We start from the raw sequence: 26,069 nt of genomic DNA, 5'->3' as shown, positions 1-26,069 counted from the left end.
CTCGCCCCGCCGCCCCACCCTGCCTGGAGCAGCTCGGCAGATGCCCGGTGTCGCGGCCCGGAGGTGAGTGAGTGGACCCGCGGCCCAGGAGCGCGCGGCGGATCAGGGTCGCGGCCGGGGCATCCACCCCACCCTCACCCGAGACTCCTCCGGGCCATTACTGGGGAGCCGCCTGGGCTGGCGGCGCAGGGGCGCAGCGTCAGGGGATGCCCGGCCGGTGTTGGGGCCGGCAAAAGTGGGCATGCCTGCGACCCGGGCAGGGGGCAGCCTCACGCGGGCAGGTGCTGCGGAAGAGAGGCGCTGCCGCTGTGCCAAGGAGCTCGCAGGAGGGGCAGCCGCGGGCCCTGGAGGGTGTGCAGGGGGCGCTGGGGATGTCAAGTGGGTCCGCCGGGCGCGCCCAAGCAGCGGCTGGTGCGGAGCCGGGGCCAGGCCAGGCGACCTGCGGAGCGGCGCTGAGTCGGTGTCTCCTTTGGGGGAGACGGGAGGGGCGATCCCGGACGGCCCAAGGGCCAACGCGTTGCCTGGCTGAGACCGAAAAGAGGGCCGAGGAGGCCTGGGCCCAGGGACCGACAGCTTGCAGTTCTCATTGCTCTTGCAGAGAGCAGGTTCCTTGGAGGCATTCAGAGCTAGAGATGAGTATCGACCCGCTGCGATTGTAATATGTTCCCGGCTCAATATTTTTTCCCTTAAAAGGCGGTGGGGGTGTTTGGGGGAGGGGTGTGAGGGCCTTAAGGCTGGGTTTGGTATCCTGCAGCCGGTCCAAGGGGGCTCTGCATTTAGGGCGGTGCTGAGCCTTTCTGGGTGATGATGATGGCAAGAATCGGCCTAGGCCGAGAACTGGGGCTCCTGTTTCTGACAGAAGAGGATGGAAAGGCGGTGCCAAGCGAGACAGAGCTCCCTGGAGTCCGCCTCTCAGGGTGGAGGGACCCGCCTAGTAGAAAAGGTCTGTTTGGCTTAGCGAGGCAGCCCAGTCCCTGACTAGCTCCTTTTTGCCCAAGTGATTTCCCTGCCCTTGGGATGGAGCTGTCTGGAGGAGGCTCCTTGGCCAAATTCAATTAAGCAAACATTTACTGAGCACTTGTTCCCCCAGGGCCTGGCACTTGTGTGGATACGATGGGAGAGTTCCCCCAGGGCCTGGCACTTGGGTGGATGCGATGGGAGTGGACTGGGCCTGCCCTTTGAGGACTGACTCACCACCACCCAGATAACCCAGTCCAAGTGTGGGTGTAAGAGCCTCAGGAGGGCTCCCACAGAGGTGACCGGCCTGGGGTCAGATGGGCCTGTGGGCAACATGACATTTGAACTGGAGCTTGAAAGACACAGGCACAGATGGGGTGGGCACTGCTGCAGAGGGGAGAGAATGGACAGAGGCACAGAGAGGAGCTTGGGCAGTTGGGTCTGGTGTGGCACTGGGTGTGCTTGGAAGGAGTAGGAGGCATAGCAGGGAGGCAGGTGGGGCTACAGAGGGCCCAGGGAGCTGGGAAGTACAACAGCCCCCTGCCTTTTAGCTATGGCTATGGTGGAGACTGCAGCCTCCTCATCTGTAAAAAGGGAGACCTCTGTGACCCCAAGAACTGTGGTGGGCCTCAAGAAGAGTACTAAGGACCAGGGAAAGCTCCTGGTCTTGAGCCAGAGCCCTGGGTAACTATCTTCCCCCCCAGTGCCTCCTTCTTAGCCTGTTTCCAGGATGATGCTTAGGTGACTCTGCCTCCGGCTTGTGGACATTTGAGAGCAGTAAGAGTGGCAGACTGGGAGCATCCATCTGAGGGCCATGGGGGGTGCAGAGGGCCCAGCCAGGCTTGGGTAAAGTGGTGTGCCTTGAGCGTGCCTTATTTCCAGAGATGATGAGATGCTGACATTTGGCTTAAAACTCTTCAGTGTGTTCCTCTAACAGACGTTGATTTTCTGAGACAGGAGGTGAATAAGACATAGTTCCTCTCCGTCAGAAGGCCAGTGTCCCCTTCTGCCCTAGATCTGCTTGCTGGTTCCGGGAAATGTTTTTGCTCTCCCCTGAAGAGGTGGTTGTTACTCATGCTTGTAGTATGTCCACCTTCAAACACACATGCTGGATTATGGCTGACGGCCAGACTGCTGCAGCAAGATCAGGGCCTGCCTGCCCTCGGAGGGTGTGCAGTCTTTGCTGAACAGGACAAGCTGCTTCACTCTGTACCTCTCCCCTGGCCTGTTCCAGGGTCCTGCCCTGGGGCTCTGGGTTTGGGACACAGTGGCTTTCCCTACCCACTAGTCCTGTCTCCTGGAGTCCAAGGAAGAGAAGCACTTTGATCTGGACTTTAGGAGCTTCTAGGGTGATTCTGGGAACTTCTAGGTCACCCAACAACTTGGCAAGGCTGCCCAGGGCCCCTGCAAAGAGACCAGCGGAGACAACAACCTCTACTTAGAAGGAATGCTGAATCAATTTGTTGCCTGTGTGAATGGGTGGGTGCAGTCTCCTTCCCTGGAGGTAAGGAGCAGGCAGCCCTGTGTTGTCCCGTGCTAGTCAGAGATGCTGTACAGCGGTGAAGGCATCCTGCTTCATGCTGGCCAGCTCCTAGCAACTCTGGAGGAGACAGATTAGGCTGTCCCCCTCCTGAAACCCCTACAAAGGAAATTTGGGGTAGCTGAGCCTCTGGGGGCACCTACGAGCACAGAAGTGTGAAGAGGCACATAGTGCAGACACCGGGTCAGCCCCCGACAGAAACCCAGGGCAGAGGCCCCAGCGCAGCCTGTGCAGATTGGGAAGAGGTGTGGGAGTTTACAGGCGCTTGTGTACACGAGTGGTAGGTGAGAACTCTGATCGAGGCAGCAGGAGATCTGAGGTCAGGCCTTTGCTCTGCGATCCCTGGTCCAGCCCCATCCTCTCTGAGCCTCTTTGTCCTCCTTTGCACCCAGTGCCAAGAGTGCCCTTCAGGTCCCCGCATCCCATGAGTTTGGCCCCTTTCATGAGTCCACCATGGGAGTGAACCAACAGGGGCTAACCATCTCATGGAGCCTGAGGAGCAGAACCTGACACAATCCATCCATTCATTTGTTCAGCTAACATTGACTAATGCTTGCCGAGTACCAGGCACTGTACCCGGCATGGGGGTACAGCAGTGATGTGACATCTGCTCATGGTGCTCACATCAGAGAGGCAGGGGCTGACAGTAATGTGTGTTACCAAGTGCTGTACCACAGAGGAAACTAAAGTAGAAGGTGGGACACCTGGGAGAGGATGTTGGCTCAGTGCCATGAAGAAGTGGTGGGCAAGTGGCATGGCTGGCCAGGTGGGTGAAGGGAGGTACAGAGGCACTAAGCAGATGCCACCCAGCTGCTGCAGTGCCCCCAGAAGGCCAGTGGCTGGAGCCCAGTGTAGGGGCTTGGTTGGGGTCTGGGTGCTAGTTCCAATGAGGTGGGAACACCTTGGCAGATTGGGAACAAAGGAGAGACTTGAGCTAATTTACACTTTTTAAGAGATGTCTTTGCTAATGTGGGAGAATAGGTTGGGGTGGGGTAAGATCCAGGGGCCATCAAGGGCCGTTGCAACATTCCCAGGGGGGAGGCTGTGGTGGTAGGTGCCTTGGAGGCCATAAGAAGTGAGTAGATGGGAGATTTATTTTAAAGAGTAGCAGGTCAGATCTGCAATGGAATAAAGGTGAGGACAGCCAGTGGAAAGACGGAGCAGCCATAGGCCAAGGCAAAAGATACATTGGTGAGAGTCAAGGAGTGGGGAATTGAGGTTGAGGCCCTGGAAGCCACTGATTCATGCTCATGGTGGTCACACAGGAGAGTGAGGCTGGAGGTAGCAACTTGGGAGTCTTTGGTACTGAGGTATGGGAGAAGCCAGGGACTGATTGAGGTCACCTGGGCATTGAGGATAGGTGGGACCAGATGAGGCTGGGTTGGGCCTCAGCAGCGCCACTGCTCAAAGCACACATTGAAATGGAGCATGCAGAAAAGGAGATTTAGGATTAGGAGCCAGTGAGTGTGATGGCGCCATGGGGGCTGGAGCCCAGGGACTGAGCAACATGGGCACAGCTAACTGCTTGATTTGTGGGGCCCCTTGATAAAAATCATTAAGCATTTCAGAACAGCGACAGTAGAGCATTAAACCTGTGTGACTTCCCAGCATGCCATAACCTCAGATGATTCTGGGCCTGTGCTGGGTCCCAAGCAGAAGGCAGGCCTAGAGGGTGGACCCATGGCCTGCCTGCCTCCTGCTGTCCAGTGTGTTTCTCCTCCCTTCTCTGAGGGGTTGGGTGCCTTGTGTTCTACCATTGGGGCTGCTTTTGGAGTCAGCCAGACACAACCTGGGAGCCTCATATGACTTCATGGTCCAGGGAGCCCAAAGCCACACGTTACGTGAAGAATTGCCTGCTGCACCTTGATGCTTCCTCCTCCTGTCTGTGGCCCCTTGGGCAGGAGGCAGTGGGAGGCACATCTCAAGGTTGAGGTCTGGACGGTCCCTCAGCAGGCCCTGGATGAGCATGGCCACAGCTCCACACTGCAATGGCTTCCTTGAGTTCGTCTTTTTTCCAAGGGAACCTGCTACATCACATAGTTTTGAGTTACTTGCTTCTAAATTAAGGTATAACTCTCTTTTAGAGACGTCCCTGGAGAATCCATCAAAAAGTGCTAAGAAGTGAGACTGCTAAAAGCCATAGTGTAGGGAGGGGCCTTCACAGTATCGAGCCTGGGGGTGGTACTTCCAGCAGCCTTCAGCCGGAAACATACGAGTCCCCAAGGGCTCAGCCAGGCCTCTCGTGGCCATGTGGACTGTGGTCAAAGCAAACCTTTCAGGAGACCCTTGCCTCCTTGAACAGCCTTACCCTGGCCCTGGGGACAGAGAGCTGCCAGGACAAGGTCCTTAGGCATGCAGACTGGGCCTGATATCCCCCAGCACCCAGATGCAGGTGTTTGTATGAAGGGTACATAGAGTCTGCGCCGGGTCATGTATTGAGTGCCTGCAAGGGGCTGAGCTCACTTTGTCCTCCTATAACCAGTGACACTGAGAAGGAACGTGTTTACCTAAGGTCTATGGTTGAGGTCACTTATGCCCTAGACAGTGGGTTCCCAGTGCCTCAGTAGGTCTGGCCAGCCACTGGGTCTGGCTCACCAGGTGCCAGGAAGGGTGTCCCGGAACCAGAGGGGTTGTCTCAGCAGCATTTGGCAGCCCAGTTTCCTCCTGGGCAGCCTGGCCCCCTGGCCCTGGCTAGTCACAGAAGGGTGGTCACAGAGGGTAGGCTGGGCCTGCTGGGCTGGAGACCAACTCTTGGGTTCTGGCCCCTGCTCTGGCCAGGGTTGGTGGGCTACGGCCAACCCTCACCTTTTCTATCCAGCCTCATCTTTCCTCACTGCACGTCCCTGGGAGAGGCAGCACAGTGAGGCTAGATCTATTCCCCATAGCCATGTGCCCCCAGACAGGGTACCTTCCCTCTTTGGGACCCAGTGTCCTTTTCTCTAGGGCAGCAGTTCTTAACCTGTGGGTCGTGACTGCTTTGTAACAATGAAAACACATCCTGCATATCAAATATTTACATTACAATTCATAACAATAGCAAAATTACAGTTATGAAGTAGCCACGAAAATAATGTTATGGCTGGGGGTCACCACAACATGAGGAACCCCCATGTATTGAAGGGTCACGGCATTAGGAAGGTTGAGAACCACTGCTCTAAACCAAGAGGCTGAAGTGGGTGGGCTGTGAGGCCCTTCCCGCAGACACTGGGGTTTAGGCCCTCAAGCCCTAGAGGGGTGCCTTGACTTAGTCCCAGGGTGACGCCGGGCCCCTCCCTGCTGGAGGCACTCTCATAGTGGAGGCGGGCACAGGAGCCCGGCTCATCACCACCATCTTTGCACCTTCTTGGTTCCTGCCTAAAATTGCTTCCCTTTGGCTTCTCAGCCACGGCCTCCTTGTGTCAATGTGGAAGGCTGGTTTCTCCAGAGGGACCAGCTGGTCCTTTTCGTTGCTATTTCTTCCCACAAACCGTTTTTGGACAGGGCTACACACAGGAAGGGTCTCGAGGGCCTCTCACTGCGAGTTCACAGGAGGCTCTCGGGCCTCTGTCTAGAACAGCACCTGTGCTCCTGCCACACATCCCACGCCCCTTCCCACTGCCGTTTCCCCTTAGCACTCACCACATACCACAGTATGACCTGCTCCTTATTTATTTATTGTGTTTCTGTCTCTCTCTGGCCTGACTGTAGGACAGAGGGGTGAATTGACGCCCAGGACGTGGGGAGTATTGGCAAGCAGGCACGCCCACATGGTCCCACTGAGCCCCTTTCCCAGGAGGGCTAGGCGTGTGCTCTCAGGTTGCAGAATTGCTGCTCCAGTTAAGCCTTCTGCTTCTAACAGGCTGTGGCTCTGGGCCTTAGGATTGGCCACCAGACATAAACCACCCACAAGTGGACACCACTGACTAGGCCCCCACGAGGCCTGACTGTGGTTCCCCCTCCAGCCTGAGGCAGGTGGACTGCCTGGCTTCTCACACTGAATCAGATGCCTCAGGCTGACACCCAGCTCCTCAGTGACATGGCAGGACTAGTGGGGCCTTAGTCAGACATAGGGATTCACATAGTCATAGCACAAAGAGGCATGTCCTCAGGAAAGTATCCTAAGAGGGTGAGCCAAGACCCTGATAGTAGGGAAGGAACATGGTTATGACAGAGTAGGCCTTCCACATGGCCCTGTGTCCCAAGATCAGGGAGTGACCACTCAGCCAGGCCAACATGGAGGCATGAGTCCTGGGTAGGAGTCCCATCCATGCCTGTAGTGGTGACCCTGGTGAGTCCTTGTCACTCTCTTGGCCTCAGTTCCTTTACCTTTAAATCAGAAGCTCTGAGCTAGGCAGAGGGTGTGCATAGTTTTCATTTCTTACCCGAACTCTGGAATGGCCACCCAAGTTTCTAACGCTGCATCTCAGCCCAGAGAGAAAGCACTCATGGTTGATTGGTGATGTCTGCAGTAAGTATGGGAGGCAGTATATAGATGTGTTCACCAGTGAATGGCCAACCCGACCATGCACCCCTGCCTGGCAGCTTTAGCCTATCTCCCCTTACACATCCCCATCAGGACCTCCGCAGCTAGCATCCTGAGCCTCAGGAATAGCTCAGGTCATTACTGAATCTCTTCCCCTCTCATTGGACCCTTGTTCCCTACAGTGTCCCCAGGGTCCAGCTGCACACTGAATGAATGACCAAGCAAGTGAATGAATGAGGCAGAGACTCAACCATTTAGCAAGGCTATGAACCTCTTCCTGGGTATAAACCTTAGGCCGAGCTCTGCTCTGGGGAGTCCCAAGAAGCCTGCCTGGGGCTAAGAGACCAGATAGCATGAAGACAGGGTGCTGGCTAAGCTATGTACTCTTGGCTTCATTGCAGCAGGAGTGGAGTCACAGGCAGGGAGAGGACAGAGTGACCAGGGAGGCTGAGGTGTGTGAGTCCCAGGCTCTGTGTCTTGCAGGGGCCTAGTGGTCCTGTCTGGCCTTGGCCATGGACAGCTCACCAGGGATGAAGGCACGAAAACCCTCCAAGATGCTGAGAGGGGCCCAAGACCATCCTTAACTAATGGTTGGAGAACTTGATACCTATAGTCTCTGCCCTGCCTCCAGGAAGTCCTGGTCCCCCATGAGCTGGGGGTCCACATAACTCCTCCTGGTCCCTCATGGCTGCCCCACGCAGCTCTGTAGGGCATGTCCTCTTGGGCTTAGGCTGCCCAGCTATGTATGGCCTCAGGCTATCCCCACTGGCCCCTCTTGCTTCCTATGGCCCTGGGAGCAGTGACCAGACTCCAGCCAGCCACCCAGCCCCTGCTGGTAGGGGTGGGTGCAGGTGGTTCATTCCCCAGCTGGGCTTTCCTCCAGCTCGATCACCCCCTCACCCACTCTGTTACCTCTGATATGCTGTGCAAACATATTTCTTGATAAAATGCTGGGAAGAAAAATAATTAGAGTGTTGCCTCCATTATCCAATTTCTGATTAATCAAACTCTCTTTGTCCTCGGCCAAAATCTATTCATTTCCCTTAAACACTGGGCCAGTGCCAGGCATCGATTCCCTCTACGATAACACCACCCGCGTGCATGGACATGCCCCGCCCTACCCTTGCCCGGCAGCTGGGACAGCACAGAGCACAAACAGTGGTGCCTTATCTCCCCCAGCAACTGCACCTTCTCCAGGGAGCCTCCTGGTCTTGCCCCTGCAGCCCTGCCCGGGCTCCTGGAGTCCTTGACTGGGCTTGGTCCCCCTACCTGGCCTCAGTCTCCTGTGTGTTGGTCCAGTCTCACTGGCTATTCTGGGACTCTCCCTCCTGCCCCCAGGACAATGTGGAGTGGATAGAGGAGGGGTAGAGCAGGCAGCTACTGTGGCCCTAAGGGGCTGGAGCAGAAGGTTGAGATGCACCTTCGGGCTCTGGGTGCACCAGAGTTTTAGGTGCCACTGACATAGGAAAAGGGCTGGGCAGGGAGGTGACGGTGAAGCCCAGACTTGTAAGGAGCCATGGCTGGAGCCATGCGGTACTGGGGGGGGAGGCTTTCAGTGGCAGCAGCAGAAGTCCAACCCACAGGGCTTAGGAGATAGATGAGGGGCAGCCTGGCCCTGGGCCTGGGGCTCAATGGTGGCACACTGCCACAGTTAGCCAAGTCCAGGCAGGAGATAGCCACACATCCACCCACGTCCATCCAGGAGAAGGCCAAGGCCCTTCTCAGGAGATATCCCAGAGTTCCCACTGTCCCCATCCCTTGCTCAGTTACCATGAGGGGCTGGCATTGTTTATAAGCACCTGCTTGGTGAGGTCCTCGTTGGCATGTGGGATACATGAGTGACCAAACAGACCTGTGGGGCCCCCCTTGTTATAAGTGCGATGAGGGTGCAGTGAACCCCCTAAGTGAATTAGGCAGTGTGCTGGAGAGGGACCGCATGATGTGGCTGTCTGGGAGTTTGGGGTTCATTTTCAATTGTAGATAGGATGGGCAGGGAAGCCTCCTGTGGAGGAGACAACTGAGCCATTGGAGGGGTAGAGGAAGCCACTTGGTTCTGTAGATAAAGAGCTTTCTGGGCAGAAGGAACAGCTGGTGCAAAGTGGAGAGCAGAGGATGGTGCTGGAGGATCAGCTGAGGGTCAACAAGAGTGACAGCACAGCAGCACCGGGGCAGAGAGAGCGTCCTAGGAAGACTTTGACTGTGGCCCCTGTGGGTGGCAAGCAGGAGAAGGCTTCAAGCACAGAGAGATGCATTCTGCCTTGTTTTTTTTTTTTTTGCAGTTTTTGGCTGGGGCTGGATTTGAACCCGCTACTTCCGCATATGGGGCTGGCGCCCTACTCCTTTGAGCCACAGGCGCCACCTCACATTCTGCCTGGTTTTTACACTGGCTGCTAGTGACAGTACAGGGGGCTGGGCACAGCCAAGACCAGTGAGGTCCCTGTCGTTATGCAGAGAGGCTGGAGCTGGCAGGGCAGGGGTAAGTGGTCAGAGTTTGAAGAGACAATGTCGACTGAGGGCACCCTCCAGTCCAGCCACGCCCAATCCTGACCTGAGGCGCTCCCGAGGGACAGTGTGCTGGGCGTGAAGTGGACGTCACAGGTGCCTCCCATCTCCTTCCATGTCAGCACACTCTGCCCAGCTGCCATTCAACAGTCATACCTCTTATCTAAGATCTGCCCTGGGCCCTCAGCATCCTTTTTCCTGGAAGTGCCTGGGAGGTTCTGTCCCCTCTTCAAGTGGGACAGCGTAATATGTTCCTCCTTCCTGAGATCCCTGTGGGGCAGCTCCTTCCCTGGCCCCATCCTGTATCCCTCCTTCTCCTACAGATTTCTCTTTAAATGTTCCCTTCCTCCCTCATAAGAATCCCCAGCTTGGGCTGGAGGAAGGACCCAATCCAGATGGGGTTCAGGGGCCACAGATGGAAGCACAATGCTAGCAGCCCCAGACAGCTGGCCTCAGGAGGACCCATAGCTCTTGACAGAACAATGCACATATTCCTCAGACCTGGGAATCTGCACTTCCCAGACTCACTCTGGCCTACCTAAAGCATTCTGAGCACATAGGGGTGAGCTTCGGGGCTTGGCACACAGGCTGTGGGGTAGGGCAAGAAAGAAAAAGGGAACAGACAGAAGGTGCTGCCCATCTGCCTGGTAGGAGAGACAAGGCAAGGAGCTGAAGGGGCCCAGGAGTCCCTGGAAGGAGCCCTCCCCAGAGGGGGTTTGGCCAAGGGTATCCAGGTTTGAGAGAGAGGATTATGGGATGCCACACTCTGGCAGGAGAAGGAGATTGCAGGGCCACAGAGACCCAGAATGGTGGAATCAGATTCCCCACCCAAGCAAAGGTCCTGATCAACTAAAGATAGCAGTTCTTTCCCTCAGGAAACCGGGAGCCTGAGGCCACAGCTGGCCCCGCAGGCAACACCCTCTTGGATGTGGCTCCTGCCGAAGGCCCTGCCTCTTCTCTGCTATCATTGCTGCCTACCCCTCTGTAGGTGAACCTTTCTGTTTTTATTTATTTATTTATTTACTCCTGGCCTAGGGAAACGTCCGGCTGGATTTCCTCCTGAGTCAGCATTCCTCAGGTGATGCTATCGCTCCTGGTCTGCTCAGCTGTAGTGGCTGTGAGCCAGAAGACTGGACATGTGGCTGTGGGTGCCCAGAGCCAGGACAGCTCAGGGATGTAGGGAAGGGTCTCCCTTGTCATCTCATGCCCCCTTCCTTTAGCAAAAGGCCACTGAGAGTCCCAGCCAAGGCAGAGCTGCTGACGGGGTCGGGCCTGTGTGCTCATGGGAGACACAGTATATGTTAACCCTGGTCTTCCCCATGCGCTTAAACCGTGGCTTTAACATAAGCAGGGAGCTTGGAGGAGGCAAAGAAGGGGCCTACTTTTAAGGAGAGACCTGCTGCAGGTCAGCAGGGGCCAGGCCCATCAGGTGGGGGCTAGAGGGTGAGGAGAAACCAGCCTGGTGGCCTGGGCCCTGATCACTGTGGAGTGGCTGCACAGAAGCGACAGACATGGAATCATATGGCCGAGCCCAGGATCATTAATGCTTTTCGCATGCACACACTGTCATTTCTCAAATATTTGCAAAAGCTGTTGTAATAAATGAAATGCAGAGTCATTTTACAAGCCTTACAGAAACCTTGGTGCACAGAAACCCTTCCTACTGCCATCCTCAGCACACATGCACAGATCAGTGGCTGCACATCTGCCTCCTCATAAAGTGTCCAGCCTGTGTCCATGGCTGGCTGAGCCCTGCAGGACATCCCAAGCCCCAACCCATGCACTTTGGCCACACTGTCTGATGCAGTCGTGTTTGTCCCTTTATGCTAGGAGTACTCATTCTAACTACGTCCCTGAATACTGTGTAAATGACAGTGTTCCTGTAGGGATGGCTTCTGTGGACATACAGTGGATGCTTTGGAAAGCCTCAGTAGAAGTCAAGGTCAGATTGGTGAACAAGACAACCATAAGTTTGGGAACAGGGAGTTATAACCACCTAGGGTTTGGATCCCTGTTACTTTTGAGTTGGAGAAAGTAAACCAGATGTCACACAGCTGTGCTGTGGCTTGAGCGGGAACAGTGCCAGCAAGTCCAGGATGAGAACCTGGGCTCCAGAAGGTCAGAGCTCTCTCCAAAGATTGGTGTGTGTGTGTAAGTTTATCTGTTTAGGTAAAAACAGGGAACTCACTTCTCAGTAGAGCAACCAGCCAATTTTGATTCCGAGTTTTGCTCATTAATGGATATTATAAATACATCTATAGTTAGGGTGGAATCTGTGGCTTGATCTTTCTTGTTGGGACTTTTTGTTATATAGGGAGGGTCATTCTACTTGAAAACATTATAAACCCTGAGGCCGAGGGTGGGGAGGGGGTTGCTGGATGAAGTTACAGAGCTCCCAGGACAAGCTACCCTGGAAACCCCTCTCCCTAGGACTAGAGAGACAAAGGATCCTTGGATCACCACCCCACCCAAGGGGAAGTCCAGGGGCAACTTTCAGGGAAGTGCAGAGTTTTCTGGCATGAGAGGACACAGGGAGGGTAGTTTCTGCAAAGTGAAAGGCTGGGCCTGGAATCCAGTTTCCCACGGGGCCAGGGCTGGCTGGGATGGGAGTGGCGGGTGGGGCACACTAGGCAGGAGGCTCCAGAGGGAACAGGAGAGTGAGAGAGAGGAGGGGTGGGCAACAGAAGCTTCAAGAGAAGGGCTCTGTCCACACATGGAAGGAACTGGAAACCATGAAAGGCTGGGGTCTGCCTGCAGCTTGGGGAGGGCAGATGAGATGTGCACTTGAGGGTCTATGGAAAGCAGGAGCAGGAGGGCATAGGTGCCTAGGGCGTAGGGGGAAGCCCTACACAGGGGTCCCAGAGTCTCAGGGCAGGCTGCGGGACTGAGACCTCAATCCCCGGGTCCCTATGTGGTTGGTAGCACGACCCCTCTGTGGGTTCCTGGGAAAGGTCACATTAGGTAACACACTCAAAAGGGAGTGTGAGAGAAGCTTCTGAGCCCTGTACAAATATTTTTTGGTGTTCATCCATCTTCCCATCCATCTGTTCTGCAAATCTTTCCCAGAGCACCTGCTTCAGGGGAAGCAGAGCTGGCGACTGGGGGAGGAGGGCAGAGCAGGAGCCCAACCCCACCCAAGGTGGGGGTTGGGGGCACAGGTGGGAGGCCCTGGCAGCCCTAAGGCTGAGGCAGGGCCTGTCTGTGCACATCTTGGCCATCTCTTCCTGGGACAGGTGTAGTCCCAGTGCCAAGCCAGCACTCACCAGGCTTGGTTCAAGGTCACATAGGCCCGGTACTGCGGTGATGGATGGGGATCTTTGTGAGCAAGGAGTCTCTCCCTGGGTTTCAAGAAGGACATTTTCAGCCAGTCGGGGTGGGGCCATGCATTGTGAGAGATGTGTTTCCTGGAAGGGTGGTCTGTCCTGGTCCCAGCTTGGCCCTGGCATCAAGGCAAGTATGGTTTTATGTCCGTGAGATATGGCTTTTTAGCCCATAGGTACAGATGGGCCCCAGCTTATGATGGTTTGACTCCTGGTTTGTAGACTCTACACTGGTGTGAAAGTGGTAAGCATGAAGCAGAAACCATCCCCAGAGTACCTGTGCAGCCCACTGCTTCTCTCTGTCAGCCCTGTGAGGTACGTGTTGGGTGCTTTTGCCCAGCTGTAGGCTGATGTAAGGAATCTAAGGACGCATGAGGTGGGCTGGGCTCAGCTATGATGTTTGTTAGGGTAGATGTATTGAATTCATTTCAACTTAACATTGTTGTCAATGTACAGTGGGGTTTCGGGGGTGTGACACATTGTAAATCGAGGCATCTGTGTGTGGTGGTGCATCAAAAACCTGAAACCATCAGGCCCTTCCCGGGCAGGTAGAAGAGGCACTGGGGTGCCCTAGCACAATGCATGGATGTGTCCTCACCCTGAATACCTGCCCTGGAAACCTTGAGAGCCACAGCCCTGCCCTTACCAACCCGGTGGAAAGCTGGACAGGGAACCATTAGGACAACGTTGCAGGGAGTACAGGTCCCCGCCCTCTCAGACAAGCCTAAGTGTGGACACCGGCTTGGCTTGCTCAGCCCACCACACGCTGTCTGTGGTTTCATGGTCTACCCTCCCACCGCACATCCAGGCAAGCTACCTGCTGCTGAGTGCGCTGCAGAACTGGTTCTCCCTCGTCCAGCAAGACCACTACTCAGGAGGCCTGTCCTGCTCCCCTGCTGGCCACCAGGTAGGGAGCTTCTTCCAAGCCCTTGAGTTTGGGGGGCACCTCTCTGGCTGGAAACCCCTACTTAAAGAGGCAGACTTAGTTTTTAGGTAGCGACCCCCAGGCTGTGCCTAGTCCATGGGAAACATACAGAACACCCTCCAGCCCTGTCTGCAGGCCAGCTTAGGAATAACCCAGCCCCTTAGTGTCTGGTGGCTCCTCACTGGCGCAATTCTACCTGACGGTATTGTCTGCTCCCCACCAAGAATCTGAGCTCCTTGACACACATACATTCAGCTTGTTCCCCACATCGGTCCACTTGCCCTGAGCAGGGCTACACACACTGAGGCTGCATTCTAGAAGGGCACAGGATTGATCAGGGCAGGTTGATTGATCAACTGGCTGCCTATACAGATCTCAGGGTAGAGCCTCAGGCTTAGGCACATGTGCTGGTTGATGCAGGAGCAACAGGAGAAGCAGTGGAGGGCACTCTTCCCAACAAGCAAATGGAACTGGGCTGCTAGGGGTGACCCACTTTTCTGAGATGAGATGGCCTCTGGCTGAAGGATGAGGGGTACAGTGTTGATACTGCAGCCCAAGAGCCCCTATCCCAGCACCGCTGCATCTGCCCCAGCTGTCTATCAGCCTACCTGTGCACCCCTCCTGCATCCCCAGAGGGCAGTGGCAACCAAGCATTGGCCTGTGCAGCCACCAGACCATAGGAGGTGGCCTGAAGCTGTAGCCATGAGCTGCACTAACCCTTCGTGAGGAAGGTAGTCCTTTTTTATTTCTCTTTCAATCCCTTTCCTTCAAGGAGAAAATCCTGGTTTGATGCCAGCGTGGCTCTCACACTGTCTAGCAGGCGCTATTCCCTGCATTTAACCAAAAGCAAGCAGCCTCGCCTGGCCCTCCGCAGATGCCAGTCACTGGCTAGCAGCAAAAGCAGTTCCTTTACAGTGCTTCAGATTTTATATTGCTTCTGTCTATGGCGAGTGACTCTGGCTTTCCATTTCCAATGGAAATGTGAAGTTCTTTTTAAAGTACATTTATTTAAGTTTAAAGGTGACTTAAGAAAAGCAGTAACAGCAGGTAATACCCAGACTTGGCCAGATTAGGCTACAGTTGACAGGTGCTTGGAGTGGGCGGGGGTCGGAGGATGTTGTGAGAGCTGAGCCCTACAGACTCTCAGCAGACGACCCTGAGGAAGTCGACCCTGAGGAAGTCGCCTCCTGTCTTTACACCTCCATTTCCACATCCACAGAGCCATGGCCCCCTCCCAGCCCTTCTCTTATGAGATGACAAGTGTGTGAGCCAGGCATTCACCCCGGTGGTGGAGCAGACAGGTCCTGGATGGAGGTGCATTGTCCCTGAGTGTCTCCAGCCATGGGCCTCTGGGCCCAGGTCCCCATGTGCCTTCCCTCCTTCTGTGTACTGTAGATAAGGAGCCCCTGCTGAGCCACAGCAGCCAAAGCCCTCCGCCCAGCCCACCATGCCTGGCTCCCTGGGATAGCCCCTCCCAGGGGGCCAGCCCACAGCTGCCTCTGATCTTTCATGGACACACATGGAGAGTCTGGGGAACCCTGGACAGCAACCAGCTTATTAGGGCAATGTGTGCGGGACCACTGTAAAGAAGGAGAGACGCACACGTGGAGCTACCATGTCTGTTCGTTCAGAACAGACAGAGGAACTGGGCAGCGTGAAGGATACCTGGCTCCTCAGAGACTAGAGGCCACTGCTGAGAAGGCCCCTGTGAGCCCCAGTCAGGCTCTGGGAAACCTAATGAGGGGACGTGATGCTTGGGCTGGAAAGGAATAGGCAGTATGTCAACTGAAAGTAAGCCCGATTTTAGCAAGCCAGGCATAAAAGGGCAGTGAGAATATTTCCTTATTAAGAGGGGGAGAAAGGCTGATAATCAGCAGTGGCCATGGGCACAGGCTTTTCCGGACCTTCAGTTTCTTTTTTTTTTTTTTTTAATAATTTATTTTATTTATTTATTTATTTATTTGCAGTTTTTGGCCGGGGCTAGGTTTGAACCCATCACCTCTGGTATATGGGACCTGCACCCTACTCCTTGAGCCACAGGTGCCATCCAGACCTTCAGTTTCTAAAATAGAGGCACGGTGGGAGTTGACATGGGGATAGCAGTTCCAAAGGGTGGGGACAGGACCCACTCTTTAAAAGAAGCAAATAGAAATTCTGTGGCTGAACGTCAGCCCAAGAGCTCCCACACGGGCCTGGAGACATGGGGCACCAGCTGGGAGCAGAGTCAAGTTTGAGCTGGCCTCATGCCCCAAGCATAGGCTCAGGGCACCCCAAACACATTTCCTTAGATGGCTGGCTGTGGGGCTGAGGCTTCCCCGTCCTGCCCCTGTGGTCACAGGCACCTTGAGCCTGAAGGTCTACTGCCAGTCCACCCTCTGCTTCCCTCCTGGTCACTACAGAGCAGTCACTGGGTGCCAGGGTGGAGCTGGCAGGTGCAAGGGCCACTACTGCCAGGGTGGAAGGCGTCTGAGCGAGCTGGGAGTGTGGGGGGGGGGGCAGTGCTGAGTCATAGCCCTGCTCTGGACGCACTGGGAGGCTCAGCCTCCACAGGGGACTCTAGGGCAGGGTGAGGGGCAGGTGGTGGGATGGAGCAGGCCTGTTGCTCTGAGATGGGCTGTGACTCCTGCTGCCATTCCCAGGTCAGTCCCACTGACCTCCACAGTGCTGCTCCAGGGCCTTAGGCTGGGGCGTGAGCTAGCAAGAACTTTGAAGACTCAGAGTGTGTTGTATCTGGAAAGACCTAGGAGCCTGAAGGTGTGCTGGGGGACCAGCCTTGCTTTGTCTGCCACCTCTTGGGATCCTACCCCCATCACCAGCAGGGTTGGCCATCTGCGTGGCCTCTGCTCAGGGGCCTGAGACATGATCTGAGACATGATTGTGCCTGTCCATCCATCCTCAGTCTGGGGACAGTGTGTGTCCTCATGAGCCCAGACGGCCTCCCTGGCAAGAGTCTGCATGTTAAACCCTCACCCCATCCTGGCTTATCCTTTCTGGGGGTCTAAGGTCAGCGTGGGCAGTCCTTCCTATGAGGTGAAGAGGAGAGGCAGGCAGTGAGGGGTCTGGAGAGTGAGGGGCTGGGCTGCTGTTCCTGGGGAAGTGGGGCACAGTGATGAGGGAGCTTGGCCAGTAAGCTGATAAGTCTTCCCATCCTAGAGTTCCCCTGGCTTAGTCCAGCTTGGGCACTGACACCTTTGGTGACCTTGGCTATGAGCCATCTTCCCTCACCAGGGCGGGGCAGGGGGTGGTGACTCTGTGTGTGCTGACTATTGTGGAGGAAGCCCTGAGCAAGGCTTTTTGGCAAGAGAGTGGGAGGCACCAGAGCAGGTGGGGGGTGATACCCCCCACCCCATGGCAGGCTGAATCTCCCAAGCTCTGTGCCAACGTGTGCTGAGCCTCCAGGGATAGCATCTGAGGAGAGCAATGGAGAGCAGTGGCTCCCAGAGCAGAGGGTGTCCAGGCTACTCCCTCCATGACCATGTCCTCTTGCCTTGGGCTGTCACATTCTAGAGGAAGGGGCAGTGTGGCACGGTGGCTGGCATTGGGCATAGAAGTGAGTCAGGAGGTCTATTAAGGAGTGGGATAGAGCTTGTCAAGAGCATGCTGCCAAGAGGAGCTGTTTCCCAGAACCACTGGGAGGAGGCAACACAAGCCCAGCCCATAGGCCCTCAGCCCTGGGAGGCACATGCCTCAAATGCTACATGGCTCAAGCACTACACGTGGGTGGGCTGGGGGCAGGGGCAGGGCAGGGTCTCCCTGATACAGTCCATACACCTATACTGAGCCCCCGCCATGTGCAGAGCAGGGTCCTGCTCTATAGGGACAGCCATGCCTGCCACTTCCCTGCTCCCAACCTGCTGGCCAGGCCCTGAATGCCCACAACACCTCCTTGCTCCCACCAGCCACCACTCCAGCACCAAGCACTGTCCATCATACAGCCCACGCATCTTACAGAGCCGCTCACTACATCCCCCTCCCCCCCAGGCCATACTGGCATTGCCCCCTCTTGCCCAGATATCTGCATATAGGAGCTTTCCCTGGCCTGGCCTCAGCCCAGCAGCCAGAGGGATGCTGGGGACACTTACAGCAGGTCACAGCACTGCTCACCCAAACCCTGGCTGGCTCCCAACTTGCCCTTTCAGTGACTTCTTACCCCCACTCACAGCACTAGCCACATTGCCTCCTTCCTGTCCCTTAAACAGGTATGTTCCTGCCTCAGGGCCTTTGCACCAGAAGTTCCTTCCTCCCACCTGCCTCCATCACCACCTGCTCACATTCATCCCCCACTGATCAAGAGGCCAGTCCACCCACCTGCACAGACTTGCAGCCTGGCAGGAGCTCCATTTCCATCATAGAACAAACACCTTCTGTCACTCACTTTTTATTTACTGTCCGTGGTCTGACTCCTGCCCTCCATGCCTGAGCAAATGCAAGGACTGGATCTTTGCCTCATTCAGCAGGCCCCCTCCCAAGTGCCAGGCTTAAAGCCACGGGTACTAGAGAGCCCCTGACTCAGCCCCCCTCAGCCGGGTTGCACACCACAGCCAATCCCTCCTTTCCCTGGGCTGCTCTGCTCCTGGGACACCGCATGCAACCACACACATGCTCGCATGCACCAGCACACACTCGCGTAGCTGCACACAAACACATCCATTGGGTCTGCATGTACACACAGCCACAGGTTCACACAGGCACAGAGCTACCTGCACACATGTGCATGGAGCTGTGTGTGCACATGAGCAAGCGTGACCACATCATTCCCCAGCCCAGAAACTGCTTGTGGGTCCCCAGGGCCTGACCCAGGACCCCTCATCAGAGTGCTGTTGGGCATGGCTGGAAATCTAAGAGGGATCAGAGGGAAAGAGAGTACAGGGAGAGGAGGAATGTGTACAAAGGCTTTATGGTGTATTTGTGGGGAGGTGTTAGGGATGGGAGAGACACACTGCGGTGTGACTGGGGAAGAGGAGGAAAGTCCAAGTGGCTGGACACAGAGAAAGGAGAGGCCTGAGATGAGAGGAAGGGGCAGAGCAGAACAGAAGCCCACCTGGGACCTTGGTCTTCAATGAAGACAAGAAGCCACTGAAAAATTTTAAGCCATGTGTGCAGGTACATGTTTGTGACAGTGTACAGCTGCCTGCATGCAGGTCCATTCAGATGTGTGTGTGCCCACAGGTCCCTATGCACATCTGTGAGAATATATAAGTGCACATATGTGTCTGTGTGGTTGCCTGTGTGCAAGTGTGGTCATATCTGCCCACATGCATAAGCAGCTCAGGACCAAAGCTGGCTGGGTGCATTTCACCCTCCTCAAGATGCAGCACCAGGCTCAGGGCCACCGTGGCAGGTCTCAACCCCAGGGTGAAAGCTTAGGGGGTAGAAGGAGGTGTAGCCCAGGTACGCTGCCTGCAGGGAGCCACCCTGCTCCCCAGCTGGAGGCCAGCCTAGAGTGCCCTCTAATGGGGGGATGAAGCCAGGATATGGCACAGGCTTGGCTCTTCCTCCCACATCACAAGGCCACCCTGCTTTTAAGGAAATCCCAGCCTGATAGGCAAGACCACAGAAAGGGAGGGTACCCAGCCAGCAAAGGAGACAGCCATGTATGAGCTGACCCATGAGGAACAGGCCAAGCTCCATGCAGAAGCCTGGCAAGAGGCACCACACAAAGGGAGTGGCCCAGGAGAAGCCAGGGGCTGCAGAGCAAGCCCCACTGGTGGTGTCAAGCCTGGAGCTCCCCAAGGCCCAGATTGAGGGGTGCCACTTGGAGGGACTGCAGGGCCATCATGTGCCATGTGAGGAAGTGACAGCGTCTCAGCCTGTTCAGCTGCAGCCCTGCACTGAGGCAGGGTGCCCATGATCCCCATGCCATCATAGGCTCTTAGATCTGGGATTCTCTTGTCTCCTGACTGGACCAGACTTTGTCCCAAGAGAGGGGTCACTGCAGGTGTCCCTGAGGTAGCTGGGAACCTGCTTTTCTTAGGTGGCAGCAAATAGCTTGGGGGGTCTTTATCCTTGACACTGATCAGCTTAAAGGGAATCAGTCAGTTCATTGGGGCCTGGCTGTTTCTCATATTTTAAAACACTAACTTGAGAAAAACAGTGATGATATGGGGGATATCCCCAGCCCGACTGGATGCTGCGTCTGACAGGAGGCTGCTGGCCTGCTGCGGAGCGAGAACACCAGCAGGCAGCCTGGCCCAGGTACCCCAGCAGCTGCTAGGGTGCAGGAAGCTACCCTGAGTGGTGGGGTGAGGGCTTTGGATGCCTTTCCACACCCAGGGGACTGGAAGGTCATCAACAGAGATGCAGAAGCAGCCACAGGGCCTGTCTTCCACTCACTAACAGCCAATGGCAGAGAGAGGCAGTTCCTAGGTGTGATGAGAGGCAGGACCTCGTGAACAGCACGCTATTAGTTTACAAGCCCTTATTCCGTCAAAAGTTGATTGAAGGAAATATAGGAAACATGGTAAAATTCAAAGAAGCAAGCAATCTCTTATGATTCCACAACACAGAACTTACTGTTGCTGGGAGAATGCCATCCCAGACCTCTGCCTACACGGTGCGTACATGTGTGCACATGTGGGCCATGCGTATTACACTAGCAGGTTCCCTGCCAGCCCCCACTCTGTGACAGGGCTAGGGTCATTTCAAGGCTTCTGTTCTCACATGTAATATTCTAGCTTTGTTAGGACTGGGCTGAATGACCGTTTCATCACTGCACTCAGCAGATATATTTCTGGGCGTTCCCTGATACATCTCACACCTGTGCCAGCCTGGCAGGTGGGACTACAGTGAAGTGGGACATTCTTGAGCCTCTCTGAGTCTGGTTCCTTCCCTCCCTCCCTCTTTCCACCACCAGCACTTACTAGGCACCTGCTGTGTGCCAGGCACTCCCGACACAGGGCTGAGCAAGGACAGCCATCTCCACTGGCCCTCTGGTCAGGGTAGAGGTGGCATCAGCATACAAGGTCACGTAGGTCACACATTAGCTGAAGACTGCTATGGAGGAGGCTAGTGGGCTGGGTGACACTCACAGTGACAAGGACAGTGGGGCGGTGACTGCCACGAGCTGGCACTTGCTGAGTATTAGCTCCTCACAGAGACCTGTGACTGGTCTGAGACAGCCAGTGACATGCCTGAGGCCACACAGCCCATGAGGGGGGAAAAGTGCTGGCCAGGGCCAGTGAGGGATGAGACTGACCACATTAAGAGCTGTGGGGGCCATCAGGGTTGGACCAAGGAGAGAGATAGCATCAGAGATGCTCACTGAGCCCTCGGACCTCAGAGGCTGGTAGGTGTGGGGAGCGGGAAGCGTTTAGGAGGCCACAGTTGCTGACAGAGGACAGGAGTGCTGAGCTAGTGGTCAAGGTCTGGGCAAGGGGAGGAGGGAGTGGGATGACAAGGAGGATGGAGACGACGGAGCAGAGGCCGGTTGGCAGGCTGAGTTCTGGTGCTGGTCATGCCAGGAGTGGAGAAGCTTGGGTTCTTGTCTTTGTCTGCCTTGGGGCTTCCCAGGGACATCAGGGGTCAGTGCTGGCCATGGGCAGGGACAGGGAAGCTGTGGGGGCTGCTGAGCAGGGATAGAGGCGAGAGAAGGAACAGAGGTGTGCCCATGAGTGTGGTGGGGGCAGATACCACCCTGGGCTCAGTCGGGGGTTAGAACCCTGAGCTTTGGGGGCTGCCCTAACACGGGCAGGCTGCCCAGACACCTGGAAGGTGACAGCGCTGTTGTGGAGTATAGCCAGAGGTGGCCAGCAGGGAGCACAGACACGGAGGCCTTGCCCTGTGCTTGCCCCTAAGCACAGCTGCTCCTCATGATGAACAGGCTGGTGGGTGACAGACTCAGCCTGGAGCTGGGGAGGCCTCTGGCCCACCCTGCTTTCCTGGACTCAGATGACACTGCCCTCAGGAGCTGCTCTGGCCTCTCCCTCTCCTGTCTTCCCAAGTGGACATCACCACAACACGCTGTGCAGGCCAGGCCCTGCTGGCCCCTGCTCCTCACCTCAGGCCCAAACTTCCCCCAACCCCACCTTGCCCACCACAGCACCCCACCTAACTCTGCTGCCTACCCATCTACTAGATACCAGAGCCTCAAGGGAAAACACAGCCAGGCTTCTCCCTGGCCAGGTACATGTCCTGCCCCATGAAAGCAGTGGGGACCCAGCTCCCATGGATGTAGTCAGTCAGGGAGGTGCCTCCCTTCAGGCAGAGCCAAGGCCAGAACTCTACTGTAAAACAGCTCCATTAGCACCCTCCAAGACAAGGGTCCCAGGTGGCACCACAGTGTGCTTACTTGTGAGTCCTAAACAGAGACCAAGGCTCAGGGAGGGCAAGGCCATGGGCCTGGTAGGCAGGAAAGGGTGGTGGAGGGAAGGCAGCGCTGGGGCTGGGTGGGTGGAGGCCTCGCTCACGCCGTTCTCCCCGTGCACCTGGCTACAGGCTGATGGCCAGGTGGCAGCAGGCGTGTTTGTCATGCTGCAGCTTGGACAAAGCCCCTGCAGTGCTCTGTGGAAAAGAGAGGGTCTGATGGATAGTTCCCAGCCTGCTCTCTGGGGTGGACTGTGGCTACTCTGCTTTCCAGTTCGGCCTGAGGTGGGGCCACAGGAGGAGGCTCACACTGTTCTCTGTCTGGCAGGTGAAGGGCTGGATGCCCGGTGGGAGCAGGAGCAGACTGAGGCAGGGGGGCCGGAGGGAGCACAGGCGGCACCTGCGACCAGCTCTCCAGCCGTGCTCAGCAGCATCGCCACAGCAACCAGCGGCCAGACACATGGGGATGGCTTCCCAACCGTAGGCCGAGGACGGGGAATGACTACGGCAAATCAGGCCACACTGCCAACAAGGGAGGTGGAGTGTCACTAGAGGGGAGGGGCGGTCACCACCCACTGCAGAGAGCCATGCCCGCCAGAGAAGAGGCCCTGGGGCAGGGGCTGTGGCGGTGCTCAGCCTCACGCCCCGGCCAGCACTGAGCACTTCCAGGGCAGCTGGGCTCCCATCTGCTGGGCGCACCAGCCCAGGCTTCAGCGTCCCCTGCTCCAGCCTTCTTTCCTGGTGGCCAGGCAAGCAGGCAAGAGGGAAAGGCACCCTGTCCCGTGCTCCACATCTGGGCCTGCCGCTGCCGGACCATGGGATGTCGGCAAAGCTCAGAGGAGAAAGAGGCGGCACGGCGGTCCCGGAGAATCGACCGCCACCTGCGCTCAGAGAGCCAGCGGCAGCGCCGCGAGATCAAGCTGCTCCTGCTGGGCACCAGCAACTCGGGCAAGAGCACCATTGTCAAGCAGATGAAGATCATCCACAGTGGCGGCTTCAACCTGGAGGCCTGCAAGGAGTACAAGCCCCTCATCATCTACAACGCCATCGACTCGCTGACACGCATCATCAGGGCCCTGGCCGCCCTCAGGATCGACTTCCACAACCCCGACCGCGCCTACGATGCCGTGCAGCTTTTCGCACTGACCGGCCCCGCAGAGAGCAAGGGCGAGATCACGCCAGAGCTGTTGGGTGTCATGCGGCGGCTGTGGGCTGACGCCGGGGCCCAGGCCTGCTTCAGCCGCTCCAGTGAGTACCACCTGGAGGACAATGCGGCGTACTACCTGAACGACCTGGAGCGCATCGCAGCGCCCGACTACATCCCCACTGTGGAGGACATACTACGCTCCCGGGACATGACCACGGGCATCGTGGAGAACAAGTTCACCTTCAAGGAGCTCACCTTCAAGATGGTGGATGTGGGTGGGCAGAGGTCGGAGCGCAAAAAGTGGATCCACTGCTTTGAGGGCGTCACAGCCATCATCTTCTGTGTGGAGCTCAGTGGCTACGATCTGAAGCTCTACGAGGATAACCAGACGGTGAGTGAGCCTGGGTTTTCCTCTACTTGTTGCCATTGTCATGGGCTTCTGGAAGCCGGTGAGCTCCTGGGGGTGAGAAGAGGCTGCAGCTGCAGCTGGGAGGGGAACCGGGCACGGGCTGGCCATGCTGTGTGATGACCAGAAGATTAGGCTCCCTTGAGGAGGCATCACTGTGGGCAGATGCCTTGGGGCTGATCAGGCTTCAAGGCAAAGTGAGGTGCCCGGGCTGGGGCCTGGGGATGGCCCATGGCGCATCTACAAGCAACCCCGCAGCTGCCAGTCACACGAGCTCAGTGAGTGGACACTCTGGGCTGCTGCCCATTTCTGATGCTGTACCCAGAGGCCTTTCTAGCCTGGATCTAGCGGCTGTCTCATCTGTCACCTCTAGAGCAGACATGGTGAATTCTCTCCGCACCAGGCCTGGCTCCTGACCCATCCATTGGCAGGCTATGCCCACAGGTGTGCCAGGATCCAGGAGGGTTGGTCGCATGTCTCATGGATGGCTTTGGCTGTCACCTCTGTTCTCTGCTATCTGCCCTACTTTAGCACCATGTATGCTTCTGGGTAGAGATGTCCCAAGGCAGCTCCAGCAAGACGGGGGTTGGGGGTGGGTCCTCACACTGTACACAGAGAGCAGAGTACGGAGTCTGTTGATGAACATGGACACCATGAGACCTCAGGGCCATGCCTGCTGCTAGGAGGTCAGCCTTGGACATCGGGGCTCCTGGGGAGCAGAGCTATTCTGGGCTCTCACAGGTTCCCTGTGTTAGACTTCATGGATACCCTGGCCTCAGACCCTCCCCCGACCTAGGTGACCATGCCCTGATAGACTCTTGTTTCAACACCCCCTCAAGTGACCACCACACCCCTAGACTCCACAGAGGAAGTCCTGGCTCACCAGGCAAGGACACCTATCAGTTATAGCCACCTTCCCCTGGCTGTAGGTGACACTGACCTTGTGAATGCTTGTGGGCCCATGGTTCCCAGGGCGCATGCATAGAGCACGTGGTCAGGCTGCCTCCATTCAGGGCATGGAGGCCACAAGACAAGAGAGGACAAGCCCGGCCAGGCATCCATTATTGGTACATACAACAGTTTGGCAAATTTGAGAAACTGCTGCCACCACTGGTCTGTCATTGTGTAGACCCTGGGTACAGCTGCCATCCTGGAGCCCCATCTTGATTTCACAAATCGTGCAGTGATGGGATTAAGAACTGTTTGGAGGGTGTGACCCCAGGGCCTAGGCTTGAGGTCTCAATGCTGGAACTCGGTAAAGGAGATGGCCTTGGGTAAGTATTGGGATTCTTCTGAGGACCCTTGTGTGGAGATGAGGGCTTGGGCATGAGGTAGGCACAGGCCAAGGGAGACATGGCCTAGCTCCTAGCTCCAAGCTGGTGGGGCTTTGAGATAGGAGTTGCTAGCAAGGGCAGGCCCAGCCAAGCCAAAAGCTGAGCACCCAGTGGGTGGCAGGAGCCAGGAACAGCAGCGGCAGAGGTTGTGGTGGACAAGGGGCTAGCTATCCCCACACTTGAGGTTTTATGCCAGGCAGGAACCCTGAACAAAGTCCCTGGCTCTGCCCTTAAGAGAGAGGCCTTTGACCCAGGGTGTAGGGGGAGTGGGGAGAAAAGGAGTCCCCTGAGGAGCAGGAAGTGAGGCTAGAGGTTCTCAGGAGAGAGCAAGGATGCTCATGGGGTGACCCAGAGAATAGGGATCCTCCACCATGGAAGATGATGTCCCAATCCCCGACTGTGGAGCACCGGCATCCAGGGCCATTCCTTCTATATGCTATCCTAAGGCCAGCTTCATTCCTTGGGTTCAGCCAAGGGATTTAACTTGGGGCCTAGACAGTTCCAGGCTGTGGCCCTGGTGCTGAAAGCCTGCATATTCTATGAAGAGAGGATCTATGGCTTTCATCAGGCGGCCTTGGAGGCAGGGCTCACCCCTCCCCTCCATGCATGGGGCCCTCCTTGAATCTGTGCCCAGGTATTGATGGTGTGCCCAGGAGGGACAATGGGTAACTGCATGCAGACTCTGCCTCCCCTGGAGGTGGGACAAATCTTTAGCCCACTGTGGTACACATGCTCCCAACTCTGTGTCTGTAAGCCGGCTTCAGGCATCTGGCCCCTCCTGCTCTCTATCTGTCCCACTCTAGCACCACATGTGGTTCTGGTGGAAGAGACGTCCTAGCAGACCAGTGAGGTCAGGCTCCCTGAGGAGGCATCACTGTGGGCAGAGGGCTTGGAGCTGACCAGGCTTTGAGACAAGGTGAGGTGCCCAGGCTGGGCCCTGCAGGGATGGTCCATGGAGTGTCTACAGGCCACCCCACAGCTGCCAGTCACACGAGCTGGGGCAATTGATGCCACACTCTGGACTACTGCCCATTTATGCTGCTGTGCCCAGAGGCCTTCCTAGCTTAGAACTAGTGGCTGTCTCATCTGTCACCTCCAGAGCACATGTGGTAAATTTCTTCAGCACCAGATATGGCTCCCAACCCATCCATTGATGGGCTATGTCCACAGGTCCC

General features: G+C 56.4%; 2 protein-coding genes across 2 annotated transcripts in view; one reads left to right on the top strand and one right to left on the bottom strand.

The window, feature by feature from the left end:
- Positions 1 to 26,069, bottom strand: part of RSPH14 (radial spoke head 14 homolog) — a 72,978-nt gene that overhangs the window by 9,417 nt on the left and 37,492 nt on the right. The gene's annotated exons all lie outside the window — the stretch shown is intronic.
- Positions 22,770 to 26,069, top strand: part of GNAZ (G protein subunit alpha z) — a 27,919-nt gene continuing 24,619 nt past the window's right edge. The window contains exon 1 of the mRNA XM_012813591.1: positions 22,770 to 23,545. Within this exon, the coding sequence (XP_012669045.1) occupies positions 22,823 to 23,545 (723 nt within the window). The 5' untranslated portion in view covers positions 22,770 to 22,822. The remainder of the gene's footprint in view (positions 23,546 to 26,069) is intronic.

Source organism: Otolemur garnettii, unplaced genomic scaffold, assembly GCF_000181295.1.
Source record: "Otolemur garnettii isolate 467f Iridium unplaced genomic scaffold, OtoGar3 scaffold00281, whole genome shotgun sequence".
In the NCBI taxonomy this organism is placed as follows: Eukaryota; Metazoa; Chordata; class Mammalia; order Primates; family Galagidae; genus Otolemur; species Otolemur garnettii.
Note: the sequence above shows the minus strand (reverse complement) of the source record. Positions and strands in the feature narration are given on the sequence as shown.